Source organism: Danio rerio, chromosome 12 (genome assembly GCF_049306965.1).
Source record: "Danio rerio strain Tuebingen ecotype United States chromosome 12, GRCz12tu, whole genome shotgun sequence".
NCBI classification, from domain to species: Eukaryota; Metazoa; Chordata; class Actinopteri; order Cypriniformes; family Danionidae; genus Danio; species Danio rerio.
In genome coordinates, this window is record NC_133187.1 from 3,805,160 (window position 1) to 3,830,000 (window position 24,841).

At 38.7% G+C, this 24,841-nt stretch overlaps 1 protein-coding gene across 19 annotated transcripts in view; it reads right to left on the reverse strand.

Moving 5' to 3' along the window:
* The window catches only part of tanc2b (tetratricopeptide repeat, ankyrin repeat and coiled-coil containing 2b), a 258,482-nt gene that overhangs the window by 40,244 nt on the left and 193,397 nt on the right, over positions 1 to 24,841 (reverse strand). For 17 of the 19 annotated variants that reach the window (XM_073918053.1, XM_073918051.1, XM_073918050.1 and 14 more), the window contains 3 exons: positions 19,963 to 20,125; positions 18,014 to 18,256; positions 2,571 to 2,696 (listed from right to left, as the gene is read on the reverse strand). In XM_073918053.1, coding sequence (XP_073774154.1) covers positions 2,571 to 2,696; positions 18,014 to 18,256; positions 19,963 to 20,125 — 532 coding nt within the window. Of the gene's footprint in view, positions 1 to 2,570; positions 2,697 to 5,349; positions 5,582 to 18,013; positions 18,257 to 19,962; positions 20,126 to 24,841 lie in introns of those variants that run through there. The other 2 variants (XM_073918066.1, XM_073918065.1) reach the window with 1 other exon arrangement.

The window sequence follows — 24,841 nt, forward strand, 5'->3', positions numbered from 1 at the left end:
TGTATCGATATCACCTTAAAATAAAGTATAACCAAAATGTCTGTGTGTTTAGATTGACCACATTGTGCAAGAGAACAAAAGTACTGATCCTTTTTTAATTTCTCCTCTGGGTCGATGCTTTTATTTGGCTTCTCCAAGCTTTGGGACCAGTTGTCATTATTATTTTTTGACAGAAACGAATGCATTAATGCTTTTCTCAGGTGTTTTTTAGTAATCAGTGGTCTGATGTATCCTCAGAGTCACCTTGGTGATGGAGAAGCGGATGCTGTGAGCTATTTTAATGATCCACCAGGTGAGAGAAGCTCAGCAGACCAGCAGGGAGAACACAGTCCAATGCTCACTATGTGTGTGTGTACACTATACCTGACAAAAGTCTTGCCGTCTATCCAGGTTTTAGGAACAAAAAATACAAACTTGACTTCTAGTTGATCATTTGGTATCAGAAGTGGCTTATATGAAAGGTAAAGGCCTCTAGATTACGCTTATTTTACCAAAATAAAATATGATCATGGCTTGATTTTTCATGATTTCATTAGGACAAAAAGGTCTGACTCTGCTTAGACAAAACTCTTGTACAAAATCAAAATAATCTCCAGTATAGAATATAAAGTCATGCTGCAGTGGAGACAAAATAAATATTGTGTCTGACTCCATCATGAGCTTGGAGGACTGCATCCATACATCTCTGACTCAAATCACTGATTAATAAAGTCATCTGGAATGCCAAAGAAAGCGTTCCTGCAGGACTCCCAGAGCTCATCAAGATCCTTTGGATTTATCATCATCTTACCCCAGACATGCTCAATAATGTTCATGTATGGTGACTGGGCTGGCCAATCCTGAAGCACCTTGTCTTTCTTTGCTTTCAGGAGCTTTGATGTGGAGGCTGAAGTATGAGAAGGAGCGCTATCCTGCTGGAGAATTGTCCCTCTCCTGTGGTTTATAATGTAATGGGCAGCACAAATGTCTTGATACCTCAGGCCCCGTTTACACTAGTGCGTTTAGTTTTAAAACGGCGTTTTAGATCAAAAACGTTCCGCACTAGCGTTTTACCTAGCGTCTCTGAACATATCTCCGTCCACACTACGCCACCAAAAACGTAGATCACGTGACCATTCGCTCACTCTGGGTATGCGCGTTCTAGTATAAACAGGAAGCATGCGTCTCGCTCGGTATTTTGTTATTGTTAGTCAGTAAACGCCGGTTGGACAATGAACGCGATGGCAAAGAAAGCAGGAGAGGTATTTTTGTGGACAGATGACGAAGTCGAGTTGTTACTAAACGTAACAATTGAATACCTGCACAATGGCGCCTAAAACAGACAATAGTGCAAACAGCGCTCCCATTTCTGTGCCCATGTTGTTGTTTACAGTACTGTTATCCGGTAGCGTTAAAGCCATGTGTTATAGTCATGTGATAGGGCCTTGACGAATAAGGGAAGGATACGCAATGACACAAAAGCCCCAATCAGGTAGCAAATCTCGACAGCCCCGCCTCCGTTTTCAGATGTCTCCGTTTTTCCTCATCCACACTGAGACGGAGCAGCAGCGTTTCAGAATGAAATCAGCCTCTCCAGCGTTTTCAAAACGCTCCATTTTCGGTGCTCGAAAACTCCGGCGTAGTGTGAACGGATGGCGTAACCGTCGCAAAACTTATGCGTTTTAAAACGAAAATGCATCAGTGTAAATGGGGCCTTAGGCTGTTGATGTTGCCATCCACTCTGCAGATCTCTCGCACACCCCCATACTGAATGTAACCCCAAACCATGACTTTTCCTTCACCAAACTTGACTGATTTCCTTGAGAATCTTGGGTCCATGCATGTTCCAGTAGGTCTTCTGCAGTATTTGTGATGACTGGGATGCAGCTCAACAGATGATTCATTGCACAGTCATAGTGTGATGCCTATTTATCAGTCATTGCGTTAAATGTATTAGTAAAATGGTTCATGATTAGCATTAATCTCTTTATCATGAAAGCAATTAAATTTATTCAGCTTAAACATATGAATATACGTTATAACCTGCAGCAATCAATTCAGTTTGTTTAAGAGCCTATAGACTAGAGTAAGTGAACAGCTTGTAAGGAACCAGGAGTATATTCAGCCTGTTCTTACAAGAAAACGCAAGTATTTTACGTTTTGTCAGTTTAGTGGCTAATTCGTACGAGTTTGTACGAGTTGAGTCGTACGAAAATTTATGATTTTAAAAAGGAGGCGTGGCACCCAACCCCACCCCTAACCCAAACCATCATTGGATGATGAGCAAATCGTACTAAATAGTACGAATTAGATCGTACGAATTCATACGAATTAACGACTAAATCAAAAAGTTACGAATTGCCGCGAGATTGCGTTGGTATATTTGGGCGCTGAATCAAACACTAAAGCACAGATATAATGTGAGTCAATCGGACAGAGCTCAGAGCAGAGGAATGAGAGAGATTCAGAGCCTGCTAATCAGCTGAATAAACGCTGATCTGTGGACTGTCTGACATCTGACCTAATGTATTTGTGAGTTCAGAATGGGGCTGATGTGAATAAAAGCTTAGCACAGGCGGTCAGTCTCTCACCTCGCAGGTCCTGCCCGGAGCGGCCCGCGGTGGAGCTCTGTCTGGGCATCCGCAGCGAGGTGCGCAGGGGCGCGTGTCTCTGCTCATCCAAATACGCCAAGTCCTCCAGGTGAGCCGAACTCGTGGCTAACGGGAGAGAAGACAAATAAAGACAAACACAAGGATCAAGCGGAGTTCATCTGAAGCCAAACACTATTATCCCTATTGGTATCAACCCCCCCCCCCAAACCCCTATTGCAGAACACTATAAGTATAAAAATAAATCAATTACAAATATAAAATAAATAAATAAATTTAAAGTAAATGTTTAAATAAGGATAAATATAAAATATTATACATCTGGCAACCGCAAGGAATGAGAACTTCCTTGTACAACTTCAAAACTGGAATTCATAAACATATATGGAATTCATATATTATTTTATAAAACAATTACACCATAAAACAATTATCTATTGATGAATGCTTGATTGTTTCTAACCTGTCTATTTATGTTTGTTCATGTTAAATTTAAATAAATGACAAATTCTTTTCTTTTTAAATGTCTCTCGTTGGTTGTTTTGTTTGATGATTTGGCAACCACTTAAAACATTTTAATAGAACATCTGGCAACTACAATTAACACCTTAGCAACCACTCAGAACACAATAATAGAACGCCAGGCAATTACGAGGAACACCCCACTACCATCTCTGGACACTATAATAGAACACCTGGCTACCACAATAAACACCATTGCTACCACTCTGAACACTTTAACGAAACATCTGGCAACCAGAATGAACACACTAGCATCCATTCAGAACATTATAATAGAACACCTGGCAACCACAAACATCATCCCATCACCATCTCTGGACACTACAATAGAACACCTGGCAAACACAGTGAACACCCTAGCAACCACTCAGAACACAATAGTAGAACACCTGGCAACAACAAGGAACACCTTAGCAATCCCTCTGAACACTGTAATAGAAGACTTGGCAATCAAAATGAACACCCTGGCAATCACCCAGGACACAGAAAATAGAACGCCTGGCAACCACAAGAAACACCCATAGCAACCAATATGAACACTATAATAGAACCTTTAAACCCCAATGAACAACCTAGCAACAATTCTAAACAATATAATAGAACACCCGGCAACCACAATGGACACCTTAGAAACCTCTGAGTAAAAAAATTATAGAACACCTGGAAACCACAAGGAACACTTTAGCAACCAGTCTGAACACAATAATAGAACACCTGGCAGCCACAAGGAACACCCTGGCAACCAATCTAAACATTATAATAGAACACATGAGCAACCACTAAGAATACTTTATTAGAATACCCTAGAAACCACAATAACACCCTAGCAACCACTCAGAACTCAATAATAGAACACCTGGCAACCAAAAGGAACACCCTAGCAACCACTCTAAACATTATAATAGAACACATGAGCAACCAGTAAGAACATTGTATTAGAACACCTTAGCAACCACAATAACACCCTAGCAACCACTCAGAACTCAATAATAGAACACCTGGCAACCACAAGAACACCCTAGCAACCACTCAGAACTCAATAACAGAACGCCTGGCAACCACAATAACACCCTAGCAACCACTCAGAACACAACAATAAAACACCTGGCAACCAAAAGGAACACTCTTGCAACAACTCTAAACATTATGATAGAACACATGAGCAACCACTAAGAACATTGTATTAGAACACCAACAATAACACGATCAACCACTCAGAACTCAATAACAGAACACCTGACAACCACAAGGAACACTCTAGCAACCACTCTGAACATTATAATAGAACACCCGAGTAAACCACCTGAAACATTGTATTAGAACACTCAAGCAACAACAACAACACTCTAGCAACCACTCAGAACTCAATAATAGAACACCTGACAACCACAATTACACCCTAGCAACCACTCTGAACATTTTAATAGAACACCTGAACAAACACTTGTATTAGAACACATGGCAGCCACAAGGAACAGCCTAGCAACCACTCTAAACCATATAATCAAACACCGTAGCAACCACTTAGAACATTTAATAGAACACCTGGCAACCACAATGACACCCTAGCAACCACTCAGAACTCAATAATAAAGCACCTGGCAACCACAAGGAACATTCTAGCAACCACTCTGAACCATTTACAGAACACCATAGCAACCACTTAAAACATTAAATAAAACACCTGGCAACCACAAGAAACATTCTGGTAACCACTCGGAACATTATAATAGATTACCCTAGCAACCACTTTGAACATTGTAATAGAACACCTGGCAAGCACAATACCACCCTAGCATCCACTCAGAACACAATATTAGAACACCTGGCAACTACATGGAACAGCCTAGCAACCATTCTGAACACCCTAGCAACCACTCAGACACTACAAAAGAACACCTGGCAACCAAAAGAACATCCTAGCAACCCCTCTGAACCATATAATCGAATACTGTAGCAACCACTTAGAACATTTAATAGAGCACCTGGCACCCACAATAGCACCCTAGCAACCACTCAGAACTAAATAATAGAACACCTGGCAACCACAAGGAACACCCTAGCAACCACTCTGAACACTGTAATAGAACACCTGACAACCACAAGGATCAGCCTAGCAACCATTACGAACCATAGCAACAACTTTTACATTTTAAAATAACCCCTGTCAACCACAATAACACCCTAGCAACCACTCAAAACACAATATTAGAGCATCTGACAACCACAACAAACTTACAAACGTTGTCATATCCACGTTGTCTTGAAATCCATATTACAATTTGACAAAATCCCAGATTTACATATGAAGCGACAGACAGGCTGGAGATGATCACTTCTAAACGCTCCCACAAGTGTCTGATTAAATCTGGATCAGGAAGACAGAAATAAAGACCTCCAAGTTCCTCCATTCAGTCCCAGCAGGAAAGCCATACCCAAAGTGTGGATCTATGGAGGTCAAGCTTTGCTCTGACTTGTCTAAACTGTGTGCTTGAGGACTGGAGGAGACTGGGAATCATGGGAAGTGGTCTGGGCTGTATTTGGGTTGAGCGCAGCAGCTGGGAATGTCGGGGAGGAGTTGGAGAAAATCAGGATCCTTCGGGTGGGACTGGACTGCACCGAGCTAAATGAACCTGACAACTAATGAAACTCCTCAACAAGTCAATTATCTGCTCTTAAAGGTACAGGCAACCCAAAACAGAAGATGTTTGTTATTTATGCATCATAAATAGAATTGCAAATGCATCTGATATATTTTAAAGAATCGTTACTGTAGATGTTTTTATAGTTGTGGCTATCACGCTTTAAAATAAATAAAATGAATTTTTTTTTTTATAAATTGAAGTGAACAAATATATATTAATAAATACAATAAACTTTACTAAATAATAAATAAATATTAATGAATATAAATAAATAATACATACAAATTTAACAGTAAGAAATGATACTTTATTATTAAGTACAAAATAAATAAATAAATAAGTGCTGTCAGCAAGTAATAAAATAAAATAATAAATCAATTTAAATAATAATAAATAAATTAATAAAAAAAGAATTAATATAACAACAACAACAACTATAATAATAATAGTAACGATAACAATAAAAACGCTAATAATAATAATAATAATAATAATAACAAAAAACAATTATGATAAAAATAATAATAACAGCAACAATAAAAATACTAATAATAACAATAATAATAATAATAACAATAATAACAAAAACAATAATGATAAAAATAATAACAACAAAAACACTAAAAATACTACTACTAATAATAACAATAATAACTAAACAACAACAACAATAGTAAAAATAAAAATGACAAAAAACAACAACAAAAACAACAACAACAACAACAACAACAGCAACAACAATATTAATAATAATAATAATAACAATATTAATAACAACAACAATAATAATAATAATAATAATAACAATATTAATAACAACAACAATAATAATAATAATAATAATAATAATAATAATAATAATAAAACAACTGCAATAACAATAATAATAATAATAATAATAATAATAATAATAATAATAATAATAATAATAATAATAACAATAATAATTATATTACATGATAACAACAACATAATTGAGTCATTGATTTTCTTTTTGGCTATGTTTCTTTATTAATCTGGGGTCACCACAGCGGAATGAACCGCCAACTTATCCAGCTTGTGTTTTACACAGCGGATGCCCTTACAGCCGCAACCCATCTCTGGGAAACATCCATTCACACTCATACTCTATGAACAATTTAGCCAACCCAATTCACCTGTACTGCATGTGTTTGGACTGTGGGGTAAACCGGAGCACCCGGAGGAAACCCACGCAAACGCAGGGAGAACATGCAAACTCCACACAGAAACGCCAACTGACCCAGCCGAGGCTCGAACCAGCGACCTTCTTGCTGTAAGGTGACAGCACTACCTGCTGCGCAACTGTGTCGCCATTCAATATCTATTAGTATTATTACTGCAATTATTAATCATTTTACTGTATCATCATGTAAGAATAATAACAGGCCTAATCACTCCTGTACTCAATCACACACACGCACGCACGCACACACACACACACAAACACAGCAACACATGGCATCCTGAGAGACACTTTTGTCATCTATGAAAAGAAGTGTGTGTTATTTCCAGCTTGATGCTTATTTCTTTAACAGGAACGACATATTCCACGGTGCTCAAGGAGTCTACACAGAATGACTTCACAGAGTGGATAAAAGAGAAAGGCTTCTCTAGCACAAAAAATAATAACTTTGAAATTGATTTTGCTTGTGTGTGTGTGTGTGTGTGTGTGTGTGTGTGTGAGAGAGAGAGAGACAAGACAGTGTTGCTCTGAGATAATACTGTGAAATAGAGTTTGAGTTTGTGTTCAGAGCCACAGGTGCTCTCATCCAGAAACCTGCGGGTGGACGAGTCTGCAAAACTACTCATTACTGCAGATTCACAATAAAATTAAATCCTTATGGGGATCTTCCAAAATGTTTTTTTTTTTTACAGTGCTCAACATAAATGAGTACATCTTACTTTGAAAAAGAATATTTTTATCCATTTCCCAGTATATTTAGGCTAAATAAATGAATGAATAAATAAATAAATAAATAAATAAATAAATAAATAAATAAATAAATAAATAAATAAATTTATTTATTTATTTATTTATTTATTTATTTATTTTATTTTATTTTATTTTATTTTATTTTATTTTATTTTATTTTATTTTATTTTAAAGATATCATATCGTCAGGGATTTATGGTCAGCTAAAGTTATAAAGAATTATTTTAAAGGTAAAGGTTTAAAGATTAAACTTTAAAGTTCATATTATGTCATCACCTTAATTTTTTATTCTTGCAGGCCTATTTTAATAAAATAGAAAACATATATAATAATCAAATATAAATCAATTGGTTTAAAATTAGAAAACAATATTAATTAGTAATTTATTGATAATAATAACAACAACAATAATAATAATAATAATAATAATATTAATAACAACAACAACAACATGGATGATGTTATATTTATATATAGTATATAAATATATTAGTGTGTGTGTGTATATATATATATATATATATACTTTTGTGAGGTAAAAAAATTGGATTTGCTATAGCCCCAGGGCCCAATGTGTTCTTAATCGGGCCCTGCCTACAGCACAAGATTACTTACTGAAGCTAAGCAGGGCTGAGCCTGGTAAGTTGCTGGATGGGAGACCACATGGGAAAACTAGGTTGCTGTTTGAAGTGGTGTTAGTGAAACCAGCAGGGGGCACTCAATCTGTGGTCTGTGTTCATTCTAAGGCCCCAGTATAGTGAAGGAGACACTATACTGTCAGTGAGCGCCGTCTTTCGGATGAGACGATAAACCGAGGTCCTGACTCTGTGGTTATTAAAAATCCCATGGCACTTCTCGTGAAAGAGTAGGGGTGTAACCCCGTTGCCCTGGCCAAATTCCCATCATCGGCCCTTATCCATCATGGCCTCCCAATCATCCCTATCCAATTGGCTCCATCACTGTCTCTCCACTCCACCAATAGCTGGTGTGTGGCTGCCGTCGCATCATCCAAGTGGATGTTGCACACTGGTGGTGATGTGGAGAGACCCCCGCTCATGAATGTGAAGCACTTTGGGTGTATGTTCATACATAAATACACTATATATAAATACACATTACATTACACAAGTTTACAATGATAATAAAGCTTGTTAACAAGTTCTTCATTATTTAAGAAGGAATTATTAAGCTTTGTTTCATTATTTCATCTTCATTTACAAGTCGCAGGGTATTTACAGCTACTGAATATTTCTTTTCGGTATAGCATCCCATCCCTTTGTGTCCCCTGGCAGCATTGTCACTGTAGTAATTTTAGTTGTAGTGAAGTAGGCAAAGTAGAAAAATGTCTGTTCAAATATTATGTGCTGTCATCATGGCAAAGAGAAATTAATCAGTTATTAAAAATGAGTTATTAAAACTATTGGGCCCTATCATACACCTGGCGCAGTGTGGCGCAAGGCGCGGCGCAGTAGTCTTTTGGTAGTTTCAGCTTGGCGCAAGAGTGGTTTTGAGGCGTTGCGCTACGCTGTTTAAATAGCAAATGCATTAGCGCTCATTTGTGCGCTCATAGGCGTTCTGGTCTAAAAAGGAAGGCGTTCTGAGGCGGACCACTGGCGCGTTGCTATTTTGAGAATCTATAATAGATTTTTCAATAGACCAAAACAAACCCGGTCTAAACTCCAGCGCAGAGTTGCTCCTCGCTTACGCACTGCTTAATACACACAAGAGAGCAATAGGCAAATATCTTTACATATGAAAAAATGTAAATATTAAGGATATATATAGGATATAATAAGAACAGATATAGAATATAAATATAAAGGATTAAAATATTACAAAACATATTATTTTCTAGCCTACATAAATATGAAAAATCACTGCTTTTATGTCTTCTTCATCTCGGGAGGCTTTTTCAGTTCATTCATAACAATTTGCTTTTGTATGATGTTATTATTATTAGCAGTATTATTTATTATATCCATATTTATATTTGTTTTATTAAAAACAAGCTTAGATTTGCCCACCTGTCAGGTTTTAGATCATATGGGGCACAGCATGTGTTTTAGGATATAACTCAGGTTTTTGAGCACATTTTGTTATTATTGTCCATTTATTCGTTTGCTGGAAATTAGAACTGAATATAGAAATAGTTTTAAAAAAATATTTGCGCTTAACAAACAAAATTATTTATTTATAGACTAACTGATGTCTGTGCGTAAAGGTTTCCCTATCCAAGAGCGAATGTGAAAGTGATCCATTATCTCTCATTCTCACGCAGTAGATGCTCTGTTTAACAGTTTTCTGTTAAAAAACTGTTCACTGTTTGCTTGTGAAATGCTCAGTTTTTCCACTTAGACTTACTTTGCATCCTGTAAATAGCGAATGCGCTCTTGGCGCGACGCAGCTGGGTCTTAAAGGGAATGGAAGATGAGACTCTAATTGGTTTATTCTCAACACACACCTATAACTCATTAAGAAAATAAACTCAACCCTTTTAGACCATGCGCCACGCCGCAAGGCAGATTTCACGTCCTTAAATTAGCAAAAACGCGTCCTGACACGCCCTGAAAGCGTTTGCGCCCTGCGTTTTGCGCTCTGCGCATGGACCGTCAAAATAGAGCCCATTATGTTTAGAAATGTGCTGAAAAAATCTGCTCTCCGTCAAACAGAAATTGGGGAACAAAATATACAAGGGGGCTACTTCAATTGTATGTTTGGAATCAACTCTATTGACTTTCATTGTATGGAAAAGTGCAGCCAGAACATTTCCCGAAACATCCTCATTTGGTTTGAACCAATTCCAAATGAGTGACCTATTTTTGGGTGAACTATCCCTTTAAGCTCAACATTTATTGTGTTACATCACACCTCCATCCTCCTTCTTTCAGTTCATTCTCCTCTAGAAACCTGTAATTAAGATGTTTCCATGTCTTCCAGCATCTCCATTACATAATCTCCAGTCTCCATTCACACCTTCATCTCCTCTCCGTCTTCCTTCCACTTCTCTTTCCTCCTGTTTATTTAGTCCTCCTTACATCATCCGAGCTGACAGTGAGTATTTCTCGCTCTCATATTCACTGAGATCATCGCTTACCTCAGTGCATTATTTATAACGCCGGCCTTTCATCTTTCTTTTTTTTCATTCCTCCTACACATCCCTCGTTCGGAAGGGATTTGTTTTCTAAGCAATTATTAAGGCGAGGATCGCACGTACTGATGCTGATGATCTCTGCACACTGGTAAAAATGCATTCATTCATTCATTTCCCTTTGGCTTAGTGCCTTATTTACCACAGTGGAATGAACCGCCAACTATTCCAGCATATGTTATACGCAAAGGATGCCCATACACATTCATTCACACATACACTACAGCCAATTTAGTTCATCCAATTCATCTATAGCGCATGTGTTTGGACTGTGGTGGGGAAACCGGAGCTACCAGAGGAAACCCATATAGACATGGGGAGACATGCAAACTCCACACTGAAATGCCAACTGGATCAGTCGGGACTCGAACCAGTGACCTTTATGCTGCGAGACGTTTGTGGTAACCACTGAGCCACCGTGCCACCCACATACATAAGACACAAAAATATATTGAAAAGACATCCAGACGGACAACTGTGGAGACGGGCTCATTGTGATTCGGTCTGACTGATGTGAAAGACACTTCACGATACATGTTTAATGAGTGTTTCTGCTCCCATGATCCTCGGCGGCCCTGAATAAACAATCACACCGTCTGTGACCTGCACAAAAGCAGATTTCAGGTCCTCCTATTCTCATCTTCATGTCGGATCACAGTGAACTCTCTTTACCAATGACGACTTCAGCCGCACAACTACTACCAAAATATATCAAACTGAACCCGAAAAGGTCCACATATTCATCCATTTATTCATTTTCTTTTTGGCTTAGTCCCTTTAATAATCCGGGGTCGCTACAGTGGAATGAACCGCCAACTATTCAGCATTTCAAGAGTTCACACATAGCTCATGATTTATAAAAGCTTGTTTGGCATGCTGTCCCGGGAGAGAGCCTCGAGCTCAAGGGCTTCTCGAGCCCGGGGCTTCCTCCCGTTGGCAGAGCGAGAGGGGAGCCTGAGCTCGGTGGATCTCAGAACTCCCCTGCTGCGGTAGCTAAGGGAAATACAAGGGATTAGACAAAGCTTGATCGTTATGAATGTTGAATGTCTTTGGATGGTGGGAGGAAACCGGAGAACCCGGGGGAAAACCCACGCGGACACGGGGAGAACATACAAACTCCTCACAGAAACACCCACCGGTCCTGTGGAACCAGGACCGGCAGTGTTCTTGCTGTGGGGCTCACAGTGCTAACCACTGGGCCGCCGTGCCGCCCAATCAGAGGTAAAGGAGGAGAATAGGGGAGGAGGGGGGTTTCTTCCAAACGAAGATAAAGTGAACTGAAAACTGTGGCTATTTATAGTAGCTTAGGGCTCATATGATTGGAAGATTAGTGATTAGCAAATGCGAGACCGCATGTGTTTGGACTGTTGGGGAAACCAGAGCACCCGGAGGAAACCCACACAAACGCAGGGAGAACATGCAAACTCAGAAATGCCAGCTGACCAAGCCGAGGCTCGAACCAGCGACCTTCTTGCTGTGAGGCGACAGCACTACCTACTGTGCCGCTACGTCGCCAATATAAACACATAAAAACTAAAAAATCTCACCTGTGTGTCCACATTGGAGAAACTTTGTGCACTTTCTCAATATGTACTGCAATCTTTATCTATTAATTACCATTAAGGGTGTCACGATCCTCCAAATCCTCGATTCGATTACATTTTCGATTCTAAAGGCACGATTCGATTCGATTTTCGATTATGAATAATTAATTAATTAATGACCAATTTCTTATTTGTAGCCTACCGTTTAAACTACCTGACCTGCATGGTCTTTGTTTTACCCATAAACAAATCATACAGTAAATGAATAAAGGCAAGACACACACATAATTACCACCTGTCAATCACTTTTTCTGCGGGACTCGTGAATAGGCAGTGATCTGTGTCGTTATAATGGCGTCGGTAAAAAAGACGCACAACCAACAGGAACCAGCCAACAGTATCTGAGGTGTTCGCTAAAATGACTAAGTACAAGTGTGTGAAAGATTGAAGCAGTCCTCTGACTGCCTGGACCTGCTGTCTCGAGCGCATGGCTGTGTGTGCGTCTGTGTCTGTGTGGTCATGTGATGTGCATTTTCAGAGGTAGAGAGGAAGGAGGGCTGCTCAGAAATGCTACACGCCACTGTGAATGTCAAATCGTTGTCGTTCTAAAATGCCATTTAAAAACAAAGACAGTGTAAACAGGGCCTGAGTGTGTACTTTTCGCGAGCGGATTTGCAGCGAGGGCGGGCGGAAGATTGCGATGCCGGAGGATCGACGATTCTATTTTTTGATTCGATAATCGAAATTGAGCATAAATTTCGATCGGTTTCGATTAAAAATCATATCATATCACATACCAAATAATATGAGCGAATGCTGTGGTTTGAATCTTCCTTCCTGTGTTGCTTTGAAAATGCGCATGTGCAGATATTACACCACCTATTGACCAAAATGTGGTACTGCAGAAGCAACACAACTCTCATTCATTTTAACAACCCGGGCTCATTGTGGAAACGTAGCCCTGCGGACGTTTCTGCGGACCGCGATTTACGTTCCGGGAGGTACGTATTCGAGCATTTTTTTGTTTTCGCTGATCCGCGAGAGGCCGCTGTGCGCGCTTTTTCGCATCTAGGGCGGGCGCCTTTCGGGAGCGCACGCCGTTCGCGCCCGTGCCGTTCTCGCGCGAAAAGCCGCCGGATCGGAAAAAAAAAAAAAAAAAATCAAAAGCCCCTGTCTTCGATTTCGACCGCGTTTTCGGATCCCGCCGTGTTCTCGCCCTTATTTTTCGGATTCCGTTTTTCGTCTTACCTGATTTCCGGAACCTGCTGTTCCCCGGACACGATCCCGGTCGTCGTCCACCGCGGCCGGCTCCGGCTCCTCCTCCTCGTCCGGGGCCTTTGCTCCGCCGACGCAACGCAGTGAGCTAGGCGGACAAACTGATTGCGTCGGGAAAGCCCTCCACTCGGAGGCGAGCCGTCGGCCGGCAAGCGCGAAGAGGAGGGGCGGAGCGGCGCCACAACGCCCCGCATCGTTAGCTCGAAAAAAAAAAACAAACGCGGCCTTTACGTACCTCCGGCCACGTAAATCGCGGTCTCCAGGAACGTCCGCGGGGCTACGTTTCCAGAATGAGCTTGGGTTGCATTTTAAATAAGCAAGCACTTTCAATTGGAAAACTTACTTTTTCTATTTTTTTCCAACACAGCTCTTTTGATTTTAATAAACAAACAGAAGTGAATTGTTTAATTTAAGCATAGTTATATTCTTTGGACCAACTAAAGCCATAATCCATTTTTTTGAGTGTGTATATGCCGAGTTCAGCGGCTAATCAGCCGGAATCAGCTGAGGTGATGAGACAGCGAGCAGCAAGACCTTACTGTCACTCAAGTGGCCACATCCTTAATTATGCAGACTTAATATAACTTAGGGCCTACTCACACTATGCCATCCGTACCGTGCCCAGGCCCGTTTCCCGGATTGTTTGAGAAGTGTGAGTGCACTGAATCAGGCTCAAGCACGGTTCACTTTGCCGGCCCTGGCCCGGTTGAAAGAGGTGTGCCTGAGCGCAGTTCACTTGGGCTTTGGTGCGGTACGCTTGTGTTTGAGTGCAAAACGCGGCAAAGCCCGAAACTGAAAGCGAGACGTGACTTTTAAGGGACTGTTTCATATGGATTTATTAATCATTCTTACTGTTCAGTGAACGCAAACTGCCGTAGTTTATTAAAGACGAGAACTCCTAACTTCACGACAGCTGCGCGGCTTCAGCAGACCTCTTCATTCCTGCAGCACGAGAGCTTTATGATTGTTTATGAGCGCCAAAAGGGGCGGATCTGTTCGGCGAAATATCTGACTGCGTGTCCCTGCATCCCTAAGGACTGTTTGGCGAAATATTTGACGGCATATCAAACAACTGAAACAATATAACTAGAGAAATCTCCACTGTGCTTCTGAGTGAGAGAGCGCTTCTTACTGAACAGCGCAGCAGCGATGACGTAAGCGTGCCGAAGCTCGCTTGTGGTGTGAGCGCGGGCCGTCGGGGGAGACGGAAGGGGGGACAATCGTGCTTTGGCCCGGTTCGAGGCAACTGTACCTAGTGCGAGTACGACCTCAATATACATGAAACGGATGAGTTATAAAAAAAGTTCACCTCTTCACAGTTGTCATGAAGGGTATTATTAGATATATACACCAAAACCAGATTTACCAGGCTATAAACATGGTTTTATCAGCTGTAAAATTGGCCAATTTAGCACTACAGCCGGTGAACATCTAGTGTTCCTGGAGCCAGCCCCCAAAGGCGAGTCGATGAATTGCAGTTTCAGTTACTTCCGTATTGGCTCCCTGAGGGAGAGCAGGAGGTCACCGCTTGGAGGAAACACTGCAATAGGCTACAGTTGTTAATTTAAAACTTTAACAGATCCATTTTTTTTTCTAATGATACATGACATGATGAATTAGTATTTTAAAAATAAGTATTTATTCCTATTTCTTTATTCTAAATCTTTAGGAAATATTTTAGCCAATTCAGCTAAAAATAGTGCTTAAAATGACACTAAAGCAGTATTTAAATCTCATAATTAAATAGAAAATGAGGTGTATGACTGATAAAAGGTCCATTTTTTTGAGAAAAAAAGAATCACTCCTTTTACCAGGCTGACAACAGGCCTGAAACATCTACCTGCAGCCAGATTTGCATTATGATGAATTAGTTATTAGTATATTTAGTTCAACAGTGTGAATACCGGATTAACAAATAATCTTTACATCCCTTTTGAGAGCCACTTTCCTTCTAGATAACCTCACATATCTTGTTCTCAAAAAAAGGGTCTTCTCAGAAACACAACAATGCTGATTACTTGCACAGTAACACAATCAGCCAGGAATGAAGAGGCACCGCGTTACATAAGAGACATATCAACATCATCAGACAGATTTAGCTTTTACTTCAGGGAGACTCATCATTATTGCTGCTATTAGACGCCTCTCATCTGTTCTCTGTGCACACTGGAGTTGAAGCGTACTGTCCATGACCCGACTGATGCCGTCACAAACTGCAGTCTGAGTGAAGCCAGCGAATGATTGAGCTAAACTGAAGGAGATTGTTCTGGGCTTTAATGGCATTGTGGGACTGGATAGCTGAGAGAGTGCATTAACCTGGACAGCAGGGTTGTGTGGCGTTCAGATCTAAATAAAGAACGCCTTTTACATTTCATTTCAAACGCATTTGAATATAAAGCAGCTGAATTAATATAGAAGGACATTTCATGAGGCGATTCATTTTCCATTTGATTTAACTGTAAGATGCGGGCTATTTAAAATATGACGTGTGTCTGTCTGTCTGTCTGTCTGTCTGTCTGTCTGTCTGTCTGTCTGTCTGTCTATCTATCTATCTATCTATCTATCTATCTATCTATCTATCTATCTATCTATCTACCTGTCTACCTGTCTGTCTGTCCTCCCATTCATCCGTCCATCCATTTATAAACATTAATATCCATCCATCCATAAACATTAGTATCCATCCATCCATCCATCCATCCATCCATCCATCCATCCATAAACATTAGTATCCATTCATCTATCCATCAATTCATCCATTAATAAAGATTAGTATCATCCAACCACCCATCTATAAACATTAGTAACCATCCATCCATCATCCATCATCCATCCATCCATCCATCTATCTATAAACATGAATATTTATCCATCCATTTATCCATCCATCTATAAACATTACTATCCATCAATTCATCCATTCATCCATGCATCCATTAATAAAGATTAGTATCATCCAACCACCCATCTATAAACATTAGTATGCATTCACCCATCCATCATCCATCCATAAATATTAGTATCTATCTGTCATCCATCCATCCATCCATCCATCCATCTCTAAACATTAACACCATAAATCCATTTATCAATCCATCCATCCATCCATCCATCCATAAACATTAGTATCTATCCATCCATCCATAAACATTAATAACCATTCATTCATCCATCCATCCATAAACATTAATAACCATTCATTCATCCGTCCATCTATCTATATTCATCCATCCATCCATCCATCCATCCACCCATCTATCCTTCGATCCATCTATAAACATTAATATCTATAAATCCATCCATTCATTCATCCACCCATAAACACTTGTATCCATCCATCCATCCATCCATCTATAAACATTAATAGCTATGAATCCATCCACCCATAAACATTTGTATACATCTATACATCCATCCATCCATCCATCCATAAACATTAATATCCATCCATCCATCCATCCATAAAGATTAGTATTCATCCATTTATCCATCCATCCATCCATCCATCCATCCATCCATCCATCCATCCATCTATTTATCCATCCATCTATAAACACTAATATCTATAAATCCATCCATTCATTCATCCACCCATAAACACTTGTATCCATCCATCCATCCATCCATCCATCCATCCATCCATCCATCCATCCATCCATCCATCCATCTATAAACATTAATAGCTATGAATCCATCCACCCATAAACATTTGTATACATCCATCCATCCATCCATCCATCCATCCATCCATCCATCCATAAACATTAATATCCATCCATCCATCCATCCATCCATCCATCCATCCATCCATCCATCCATCCATCCATCCATCCATCCATCCATCCATCCATCCATCCATCCATCCATCCATCCATCTATCTATCTATCTATCTATCTATCTATCTATCTATCTATCTATCTATCTATCTATCTATCTATCTATCTATCTATCTATCTATCTATCTATCTATCTATCTATCTATCTATCTATCTATCTATCTGTCTATAAACAATATTATCCATCCATCCACCTTGTATATTGTGGTCAAATTCACTTTAAAATCTAAAGTAAATCCTAAACTCAAACAGATCTTACATTATAGTTATATTCTGAACACCGTCAGCCCTGTGCAACACACTTTACTGATCAACATGATGTCCAGATATCTTTTGTTGTGTGTTTGGGATTTGCCTCAGGAAGCTGTTCCCCAAGCAGCAGGATTGTTATGTGCATCGAGTGGCACAACAGGAATTCACAATCAAGACAGATAAAGAAACCAAAAACAACAACAGCACACAAACATCCAGAGGCAGAGGAGGCGGGGCTTCAGACTCACCTGCCACTGAGTTGGGGCGGGGCATGAGGTATAGGGGGGTGGGGTGAGATGAGTAGTGGACGGAGCTTGGCTCAGGGATCTTGTTGAGGCTGAAGGTGGAGGCGGTCATGTTCTCATCCACGCGGTACAGACTGGAATCCAGTGTAGATCTGTGTGAGTGCCAAAGCTTCAGGCTGCTTCCCCGAGAGCCGTCGCCGTGTTTCCCACTGCGGTCCATCGGCTCTGAGTAATTGGTGAGGGTGGCTGTGGAAAAGAAGAGGAGCTATCAGAAGTATGCTCCCACATCAAAAAATACTACAGTTATTTATATTAAATACTATATTATTGTATCACCATACTATAGGAAAGTATAGTAAATACTACAGTTATTTATATTAAATACTATATTATTGTATCACCATACTATAGGAAAGTATAGTAAATACTACAGTTATTTATATTAAATACTATATTATTGTATCACCATACTATAGGAAAGTATAGTAAATACTACAGTTATTTATATTAAATACTATATTATTGTATCACCATACTATAGGAAAGTATAGTAAATACTACAGTTATTTATATTAAATACTATATTATTGTATCACCATACTATAGGAAAGTATAGTAAATACTACAGTTATTTATATTAAATACTATATTATTGTTACACCATACTATAGGAAAGTATAGTAAATACTACAGTTATTTATACTAAATACTATATATATTTTATAACCACACTATAGGAAAGTATAGTAAATACTACAGTTATTTATATTAAATACTATATTATTGTTACACCATACTATAGGAAAGTATAGTAAATACTACAGTTATTTATACTAAATACTATATATATTTTATAACCACACTATAGGAAAGTATAGTAAATACTACAGTTATTTATATTAAATACTATATTATTGTATCACCATACTATAGGAAAGTATAGTAAATACTACAGTTATTTATACTAAATACTATATATATATATATATATATATATATTATAACCACACTATAGAAAAGTATAGTAAATACTACAGTTATTTATACTAAATACTATATATATTTTATAACCACACTATAGGAAAGTATAGTAAATACTACAGTTATTTATACTAAATACTATATATATTTTATAACCACACTATAGGAAAGTATAGTAAATACTACAGTTATTTATATTAAATACTATAATATTGTATCACCATACTATAGAAAAGTATAGTAAATACTACAGTTATTTATATTAAATACTATATTATTGTTACACCATACTATAGGAAAGTATAGTAAATAATACAGTTATTTATATTAAATACTATATATATTTTATAACCACACTACAGGAAAGTACTTGAATTAATTTGTTGTGATGATTCTAAAGTTAACAACGACTACAATAATATAAACACATGAACCAATGCTGTAGGTTTCTACAACTAAAGGGTATATTATACTATAATAAACCAGTTTATTGTAGTAAAAAGTAAACTAAAGTACACTACAGTATTTATTACAATTTGAATTCTAGCAAAATTTAAAAAGCAAATGCACAATCTGACTTGTCTACTATAATCGGGAAGATAAAGACTATTTGTTACCCTGGATGGGTTGCATGGATTAAATGTTTGATAATAGATAACGACCGTTAGAGCGAGTACCGCACTCAAGTCTGCATTCGATGCATCCTCAAAATTAAGTGTTCTTGGGGTCTTAAGTTTTTAAAAAAGGGGAGGAGTTTACTCTATGTCCTGCCCTCTCTTCATGTTTCGGTTGAGATTACGTCGAACATCAAATAAAAATGCATGTAATGGAACTGCATTCATATCAGAACACATATCACAGAGAAAAACTAAATATTGCATGTCAGATTTATCCAGTGTTTATTCCAGCTCTACCCCAAAGCATCTCTGCATGAAGAATAACAGTCATAGGTCAGTGTGTGGGTCACTCACCGATGATGCCGCTGTCTCTGCTCTCCAGGGTGGATGTGGGGCTGGTGACGGCCTGTCCTGGAGCAGCGGAGGGCAGAGTGGAGCACGGGCTGCAGGCTGGAGGGGACGCGGTGCTGCTGGTCAGGGTGGAACATGGACTCATCCTCCCGCTGGCTCCAAAACCCTGCACACAAAAACCTGCACTCAGTGTGTGTGCTTATGCTCTTGAGTCTTAAAAGGTTAAGTCTAGAAGGGATACAGCTGCAGACACGTGCATCAATGTCATTTTTGTGACACTGTACAACAATAATTGTTTTTTTTCATTACTTTGAGCGTTAGGTTTAGGGCTGGGATAGGGGTAGATGTCAATAAAATAAAATCAATTGGGTAATTTAATAAATAGCATTACTAATACTCGATATAATTACTGTTTTTACATTACTGTGATGGTCGGGTTAGGGATAATGTTAATAAAATACAATTACTGGGTCATTTTAAAACTAACATAAATAATTCCCATTAACTTCATGCTGGCACGATGGCTCAGTGGTTAGCACTGTTGCCTTACAGCAAGAAGGCCTCTGGTTCAAGTCCCGGCTGGGCCTGTAGGCATTTCTGTGTGGAGTTTGCCCTGTTCTCCCCGTGTTGGCGTGGGTTTCCTCCGGGTGCTCTGGTTTCCCCAGAGCCCTTACACATGCGCTATAGGTGAACTGAATAAACTAAACTGACCGTAGTGTATGAGTGTGAATGCAAGAGTGTATGGGTGTTTCCCAGTACTGGATTGCAGCTGAAAGGGCATCTGCTGCGTAAAACATAAGCTGGAATAGATGGTGGTTCATTCCGCTGTGGTAACCCCTGATAAATAAGGGACTAAGCCAAAGGAAAATGAACGAATGAACTTTTGGCCGCAGCCGCATCTCATCTAACCGTTTTGAAACTGAACTTTGTCGATAGATGATGATGTAACATGAAAACACAAGGACACAAGATTGCTTAAAGGTCCCATGAAATTAAAATAAAGTTTTAGAGATGTTAGTTTCAGTATTCTTAGGACCACTGGCATTGCTAGGGGCGAAAGAGATAAGGGGAAGTAATTTTAGAAGTAATTTTAATTACTCCGATAACAAAATAAATGTTTTACAACCTTTTTTATTTAAGTGCAACATATTCCAAATGATCAGGGGCTTTTGAGAATACATCAGGGGCTTAAGCCCCTAAAGCAGTGGTCACCAAACTTGTTCCTGGAGGGCCGGTGTCCTGCAGATTTTAGCTCCAACCCTAATCAAACACACCTGACCAAGCTAATCAAGGTCTTAGGTATACTTGAAACATCCAGGCAGGTGTGTTGAGGCAAGTTGGAGCTAAACCCTGCAGGGACACCGGCCCTCCAGGACCGAGATTGGTGACCCCTGCCCTAAAGCCTCCCCCTCGCAACGCCACTGGTAAAGACACCCATAGGATTGTTTAGGATATCTATGAGCTAATTTGCATCAAAACAGTGAAAAAAAATGCGTTTATTCATTCATTCATTCATTGTCTTGTCGGCTTAATCCCTTTATTAATCGGGGTCGCCACAGCAGAATGAACCACCAACTTATCCAGCAAGTTTTTACGCAGCGGAAGCCCTTCCAGCCGCAACCCATCTCTGGGAAACATCCACACACTCATTTATACACTACGAACAATTTAGCCTCCCTGTACCACATGTATTTGGACTGTTGGGGAAACTGGAGCACCCGGAGGAAAGGAAACCCTCGCGAACGCAGGGAGAACATGCAGAAACGGCACACAAACGGCAACTGAGCCGGGGCTCGAACCAGCATCCCAGCGATCTTCTTGCTGCGAGGCGACAGCACTACCTAGTGCCACTGCTTCACCAAAATTGCATTAAAAAATATTTAAGTCACTGTGTGTTGTTTACATCTTTCGAAATGCTTCCATCTTTTAGCCTAGAAGACGGTATTTACAACAATATAAGATTATTCGTACATATTTTCACATATTAAAAAAAAAAATATATATATATATATATATATATATATATATATATATTTATATATATATGATATATATATGGACTAATAAAAATACTTTTATACTTTTTAACTGTGTTTCTCATCCAAATTTCAACTAACTTTTTAATAATTACCAGGAAGACGTCTGCCGAAAACTTTGGAAGCATGTCAAGGTTAACCCTGAGCAAAAATCTTAAAACTTTGTGTTATATTTTACCCAGCGTTACTTTGTGCACATCACTCCTCTACTACGTCCGTATCTTTTACAGTCTATACTCATACGTTTCTCCTCAAGTCTTCTGACCAATCAAATGCTCTCTAGTATCTGACTTGCCCCGCCCCCTTCAAGATGCTTTTCATTTGATGCGCTTGAGCTCAAACACTCACTAGCTATCTTTCCATCTAAATATACGTATTAAATTTACGCACAAAACTGGAATATCGCATAAAAGACGGACGAATAAAGCAGCGTTTCCATCCAACAAGCCAAAGAAAACAAAATCGTCACTTCCTAATTAACTAGCGCCAAATATCAGCAGTAAAAATTGAATTTGCTGCGGTAGGAGAAGCTGCACGAATCTTTTCCTTATTTAATAAACGACTTGCACCTTAGAAGACAGTATGGCGATACGCAATGAATGCATGGCAGTGTTTGAAGGCGTGAGACGCCAAGCACAGACGGAGCTCGATTCTGGAGGTCAGCAATAATACAATAACACTAATACTGAAATAGTTATGCGCTTTAGAATGACCAAAACAACATTTCAGATGTCATACAGTGTGCTCAGCCTGCTGGTTTGTCCATTCACACACATTTTCATCATCACATGATCTCTTCTAACAAAAATCACATGACTTTTTTAATGTGCATACTGGAATTTGTTCAGTAACAGTGTTTGCATCGTAGTTTATGCGCATCTTTTGTTATCAAATAAAAATACTGGCAGTCTGGGGCTAAAACAAAAGCTATTGGCCGTTTTTAAAAAGGAGGGAACATGGGCTCATTCTCCCACTGGCTCCAAAACCCTGCACACAAAACCTCTGCCCTCAGTGTGTGCTTTTGGTCAGAGTCCAGCAATTACTCTCTATCAGCACAGGAAGTCCAGAGCCTGGCAGCAGGAAACTGCTTTCTCCACCCCTGATGGGACAGCGGTGGCGCTCTGTGACAGGCAGGCCACTGTCGGTTCGGGTTAGGCGGGCGCTGAGACCTCAGGCAGGACGTAATGAAGCGTGGCACGGCTAATCTGCCCACTTCCACCATTACCATCAAACATCACAACAGGCAAAGCACCTCGTCTTAAAACACTCACAAGCACTTAAGGTCAGGGAGACAGTCCACATGCTCACACACGCACACACATAGGAACTTCCCATAGGTGTGTAATGAAATGTATACTGCACAGTCTGTATACTCTAAATGTCCCCACAAGGTCAAAATATACTGGTGTTGCTATGCTTGTGGGGACATTTGGTTTAGGGAACTATTCAACAGACAACAAGTGGATTTTGATCAACATGACAGATGTAGAAAATGTCAACGGTGTTCTGACAAATGCACCAAATCTATAAGCTCAGCTGCGAATATCACTGTATTTGCATCTTTTATCACTAATGATTTCTTCACTCATGACGCACTCATTCCATTGACGTTATTCCAATGCATACATTACCAGACCACATTATTAGCATTCATTTTGTATATTGTATATTGCACTGGATATTATGAAAATGTTCTGTGTTCTTTCATTAGAAACACCATCTCTTATATTATTTGCAGTGATTATTATGTCTGGCCCTAGATTTTGGTTGGTGCCTTAAACATTCTGTTGACTTAGTAATTTTACACCTACATGGTCTCTTCTTCTTATTATTATTATTATTTTATTATTATTATTATTATTATTATTTTATTATTATTATTATTATTTGATTATTATTATTATTATTATTATTATTATTATTATTATTATTATTATTATTATTATTTTATTATTGTTATTATTTATTGTTGTTATTATTATTATTATTATTTTATTATCATTATTATTATTATTTTATTATTATTATTATTTTATTATTATTATTATTATTTTATTATTATTATTTTATTATTATTATTAGTATTATAATTATTATTTTATTATTATTTTATTATTATTATTATTATTAGATGCTTTGGTGTATTTCTCACAACACTATTTACATTTGCACAACAGTTGATGCATTTCTCAAAACAGTCAGTCATTTGTGCACATCATAGTAGCAGTTTCTCATTCCTTTCAACAAATTGCAAATTTTGGACATGCATCGATTGCTTTCAAACCACTCTCTGCTGTTTTTTTCATGTGCTTATGTCATGTCAGTCAAAATGAACTAAACTTGTGAATGCTGAATAGCCATTTCATATAAAACTAATAGTCTTCATGTTATTACTTGAGTCATTACATACACAAATGTTGAACTAGTGTCAAAATCTGTCAAGCTAATTTTACAGTTTTTCTCAGTGGCTTTGGTGCGTTTCTCACAACACCAGTGCATTTCTGCACCACAGTTAATGCATTTCTCAAAACACTTAGTTCAAACTGCAAAACATAGCTGATAACCTGCAAAAGCGCATCAATTACACAAAATTGATAGTTCATTTCTCAAAAGCAAGTATTGATGTCAATGAAAGTGTCAGTGTCATCAAGATAAAAAGTTCTGACATCATTGTTTATAAACAAGATAGTCAAATGGCTTAGTCATGTTTTCATCATGACAATTTACTCTGGACATTTTTTCCAATGCTAAACAGTCAGATTTTGGTGACACTTCCTGAAAATTCTCAAGACAGCACTGTATTCTATTTGCACAGTAATTTGAAAACTACAGTAAAGTTAGACATC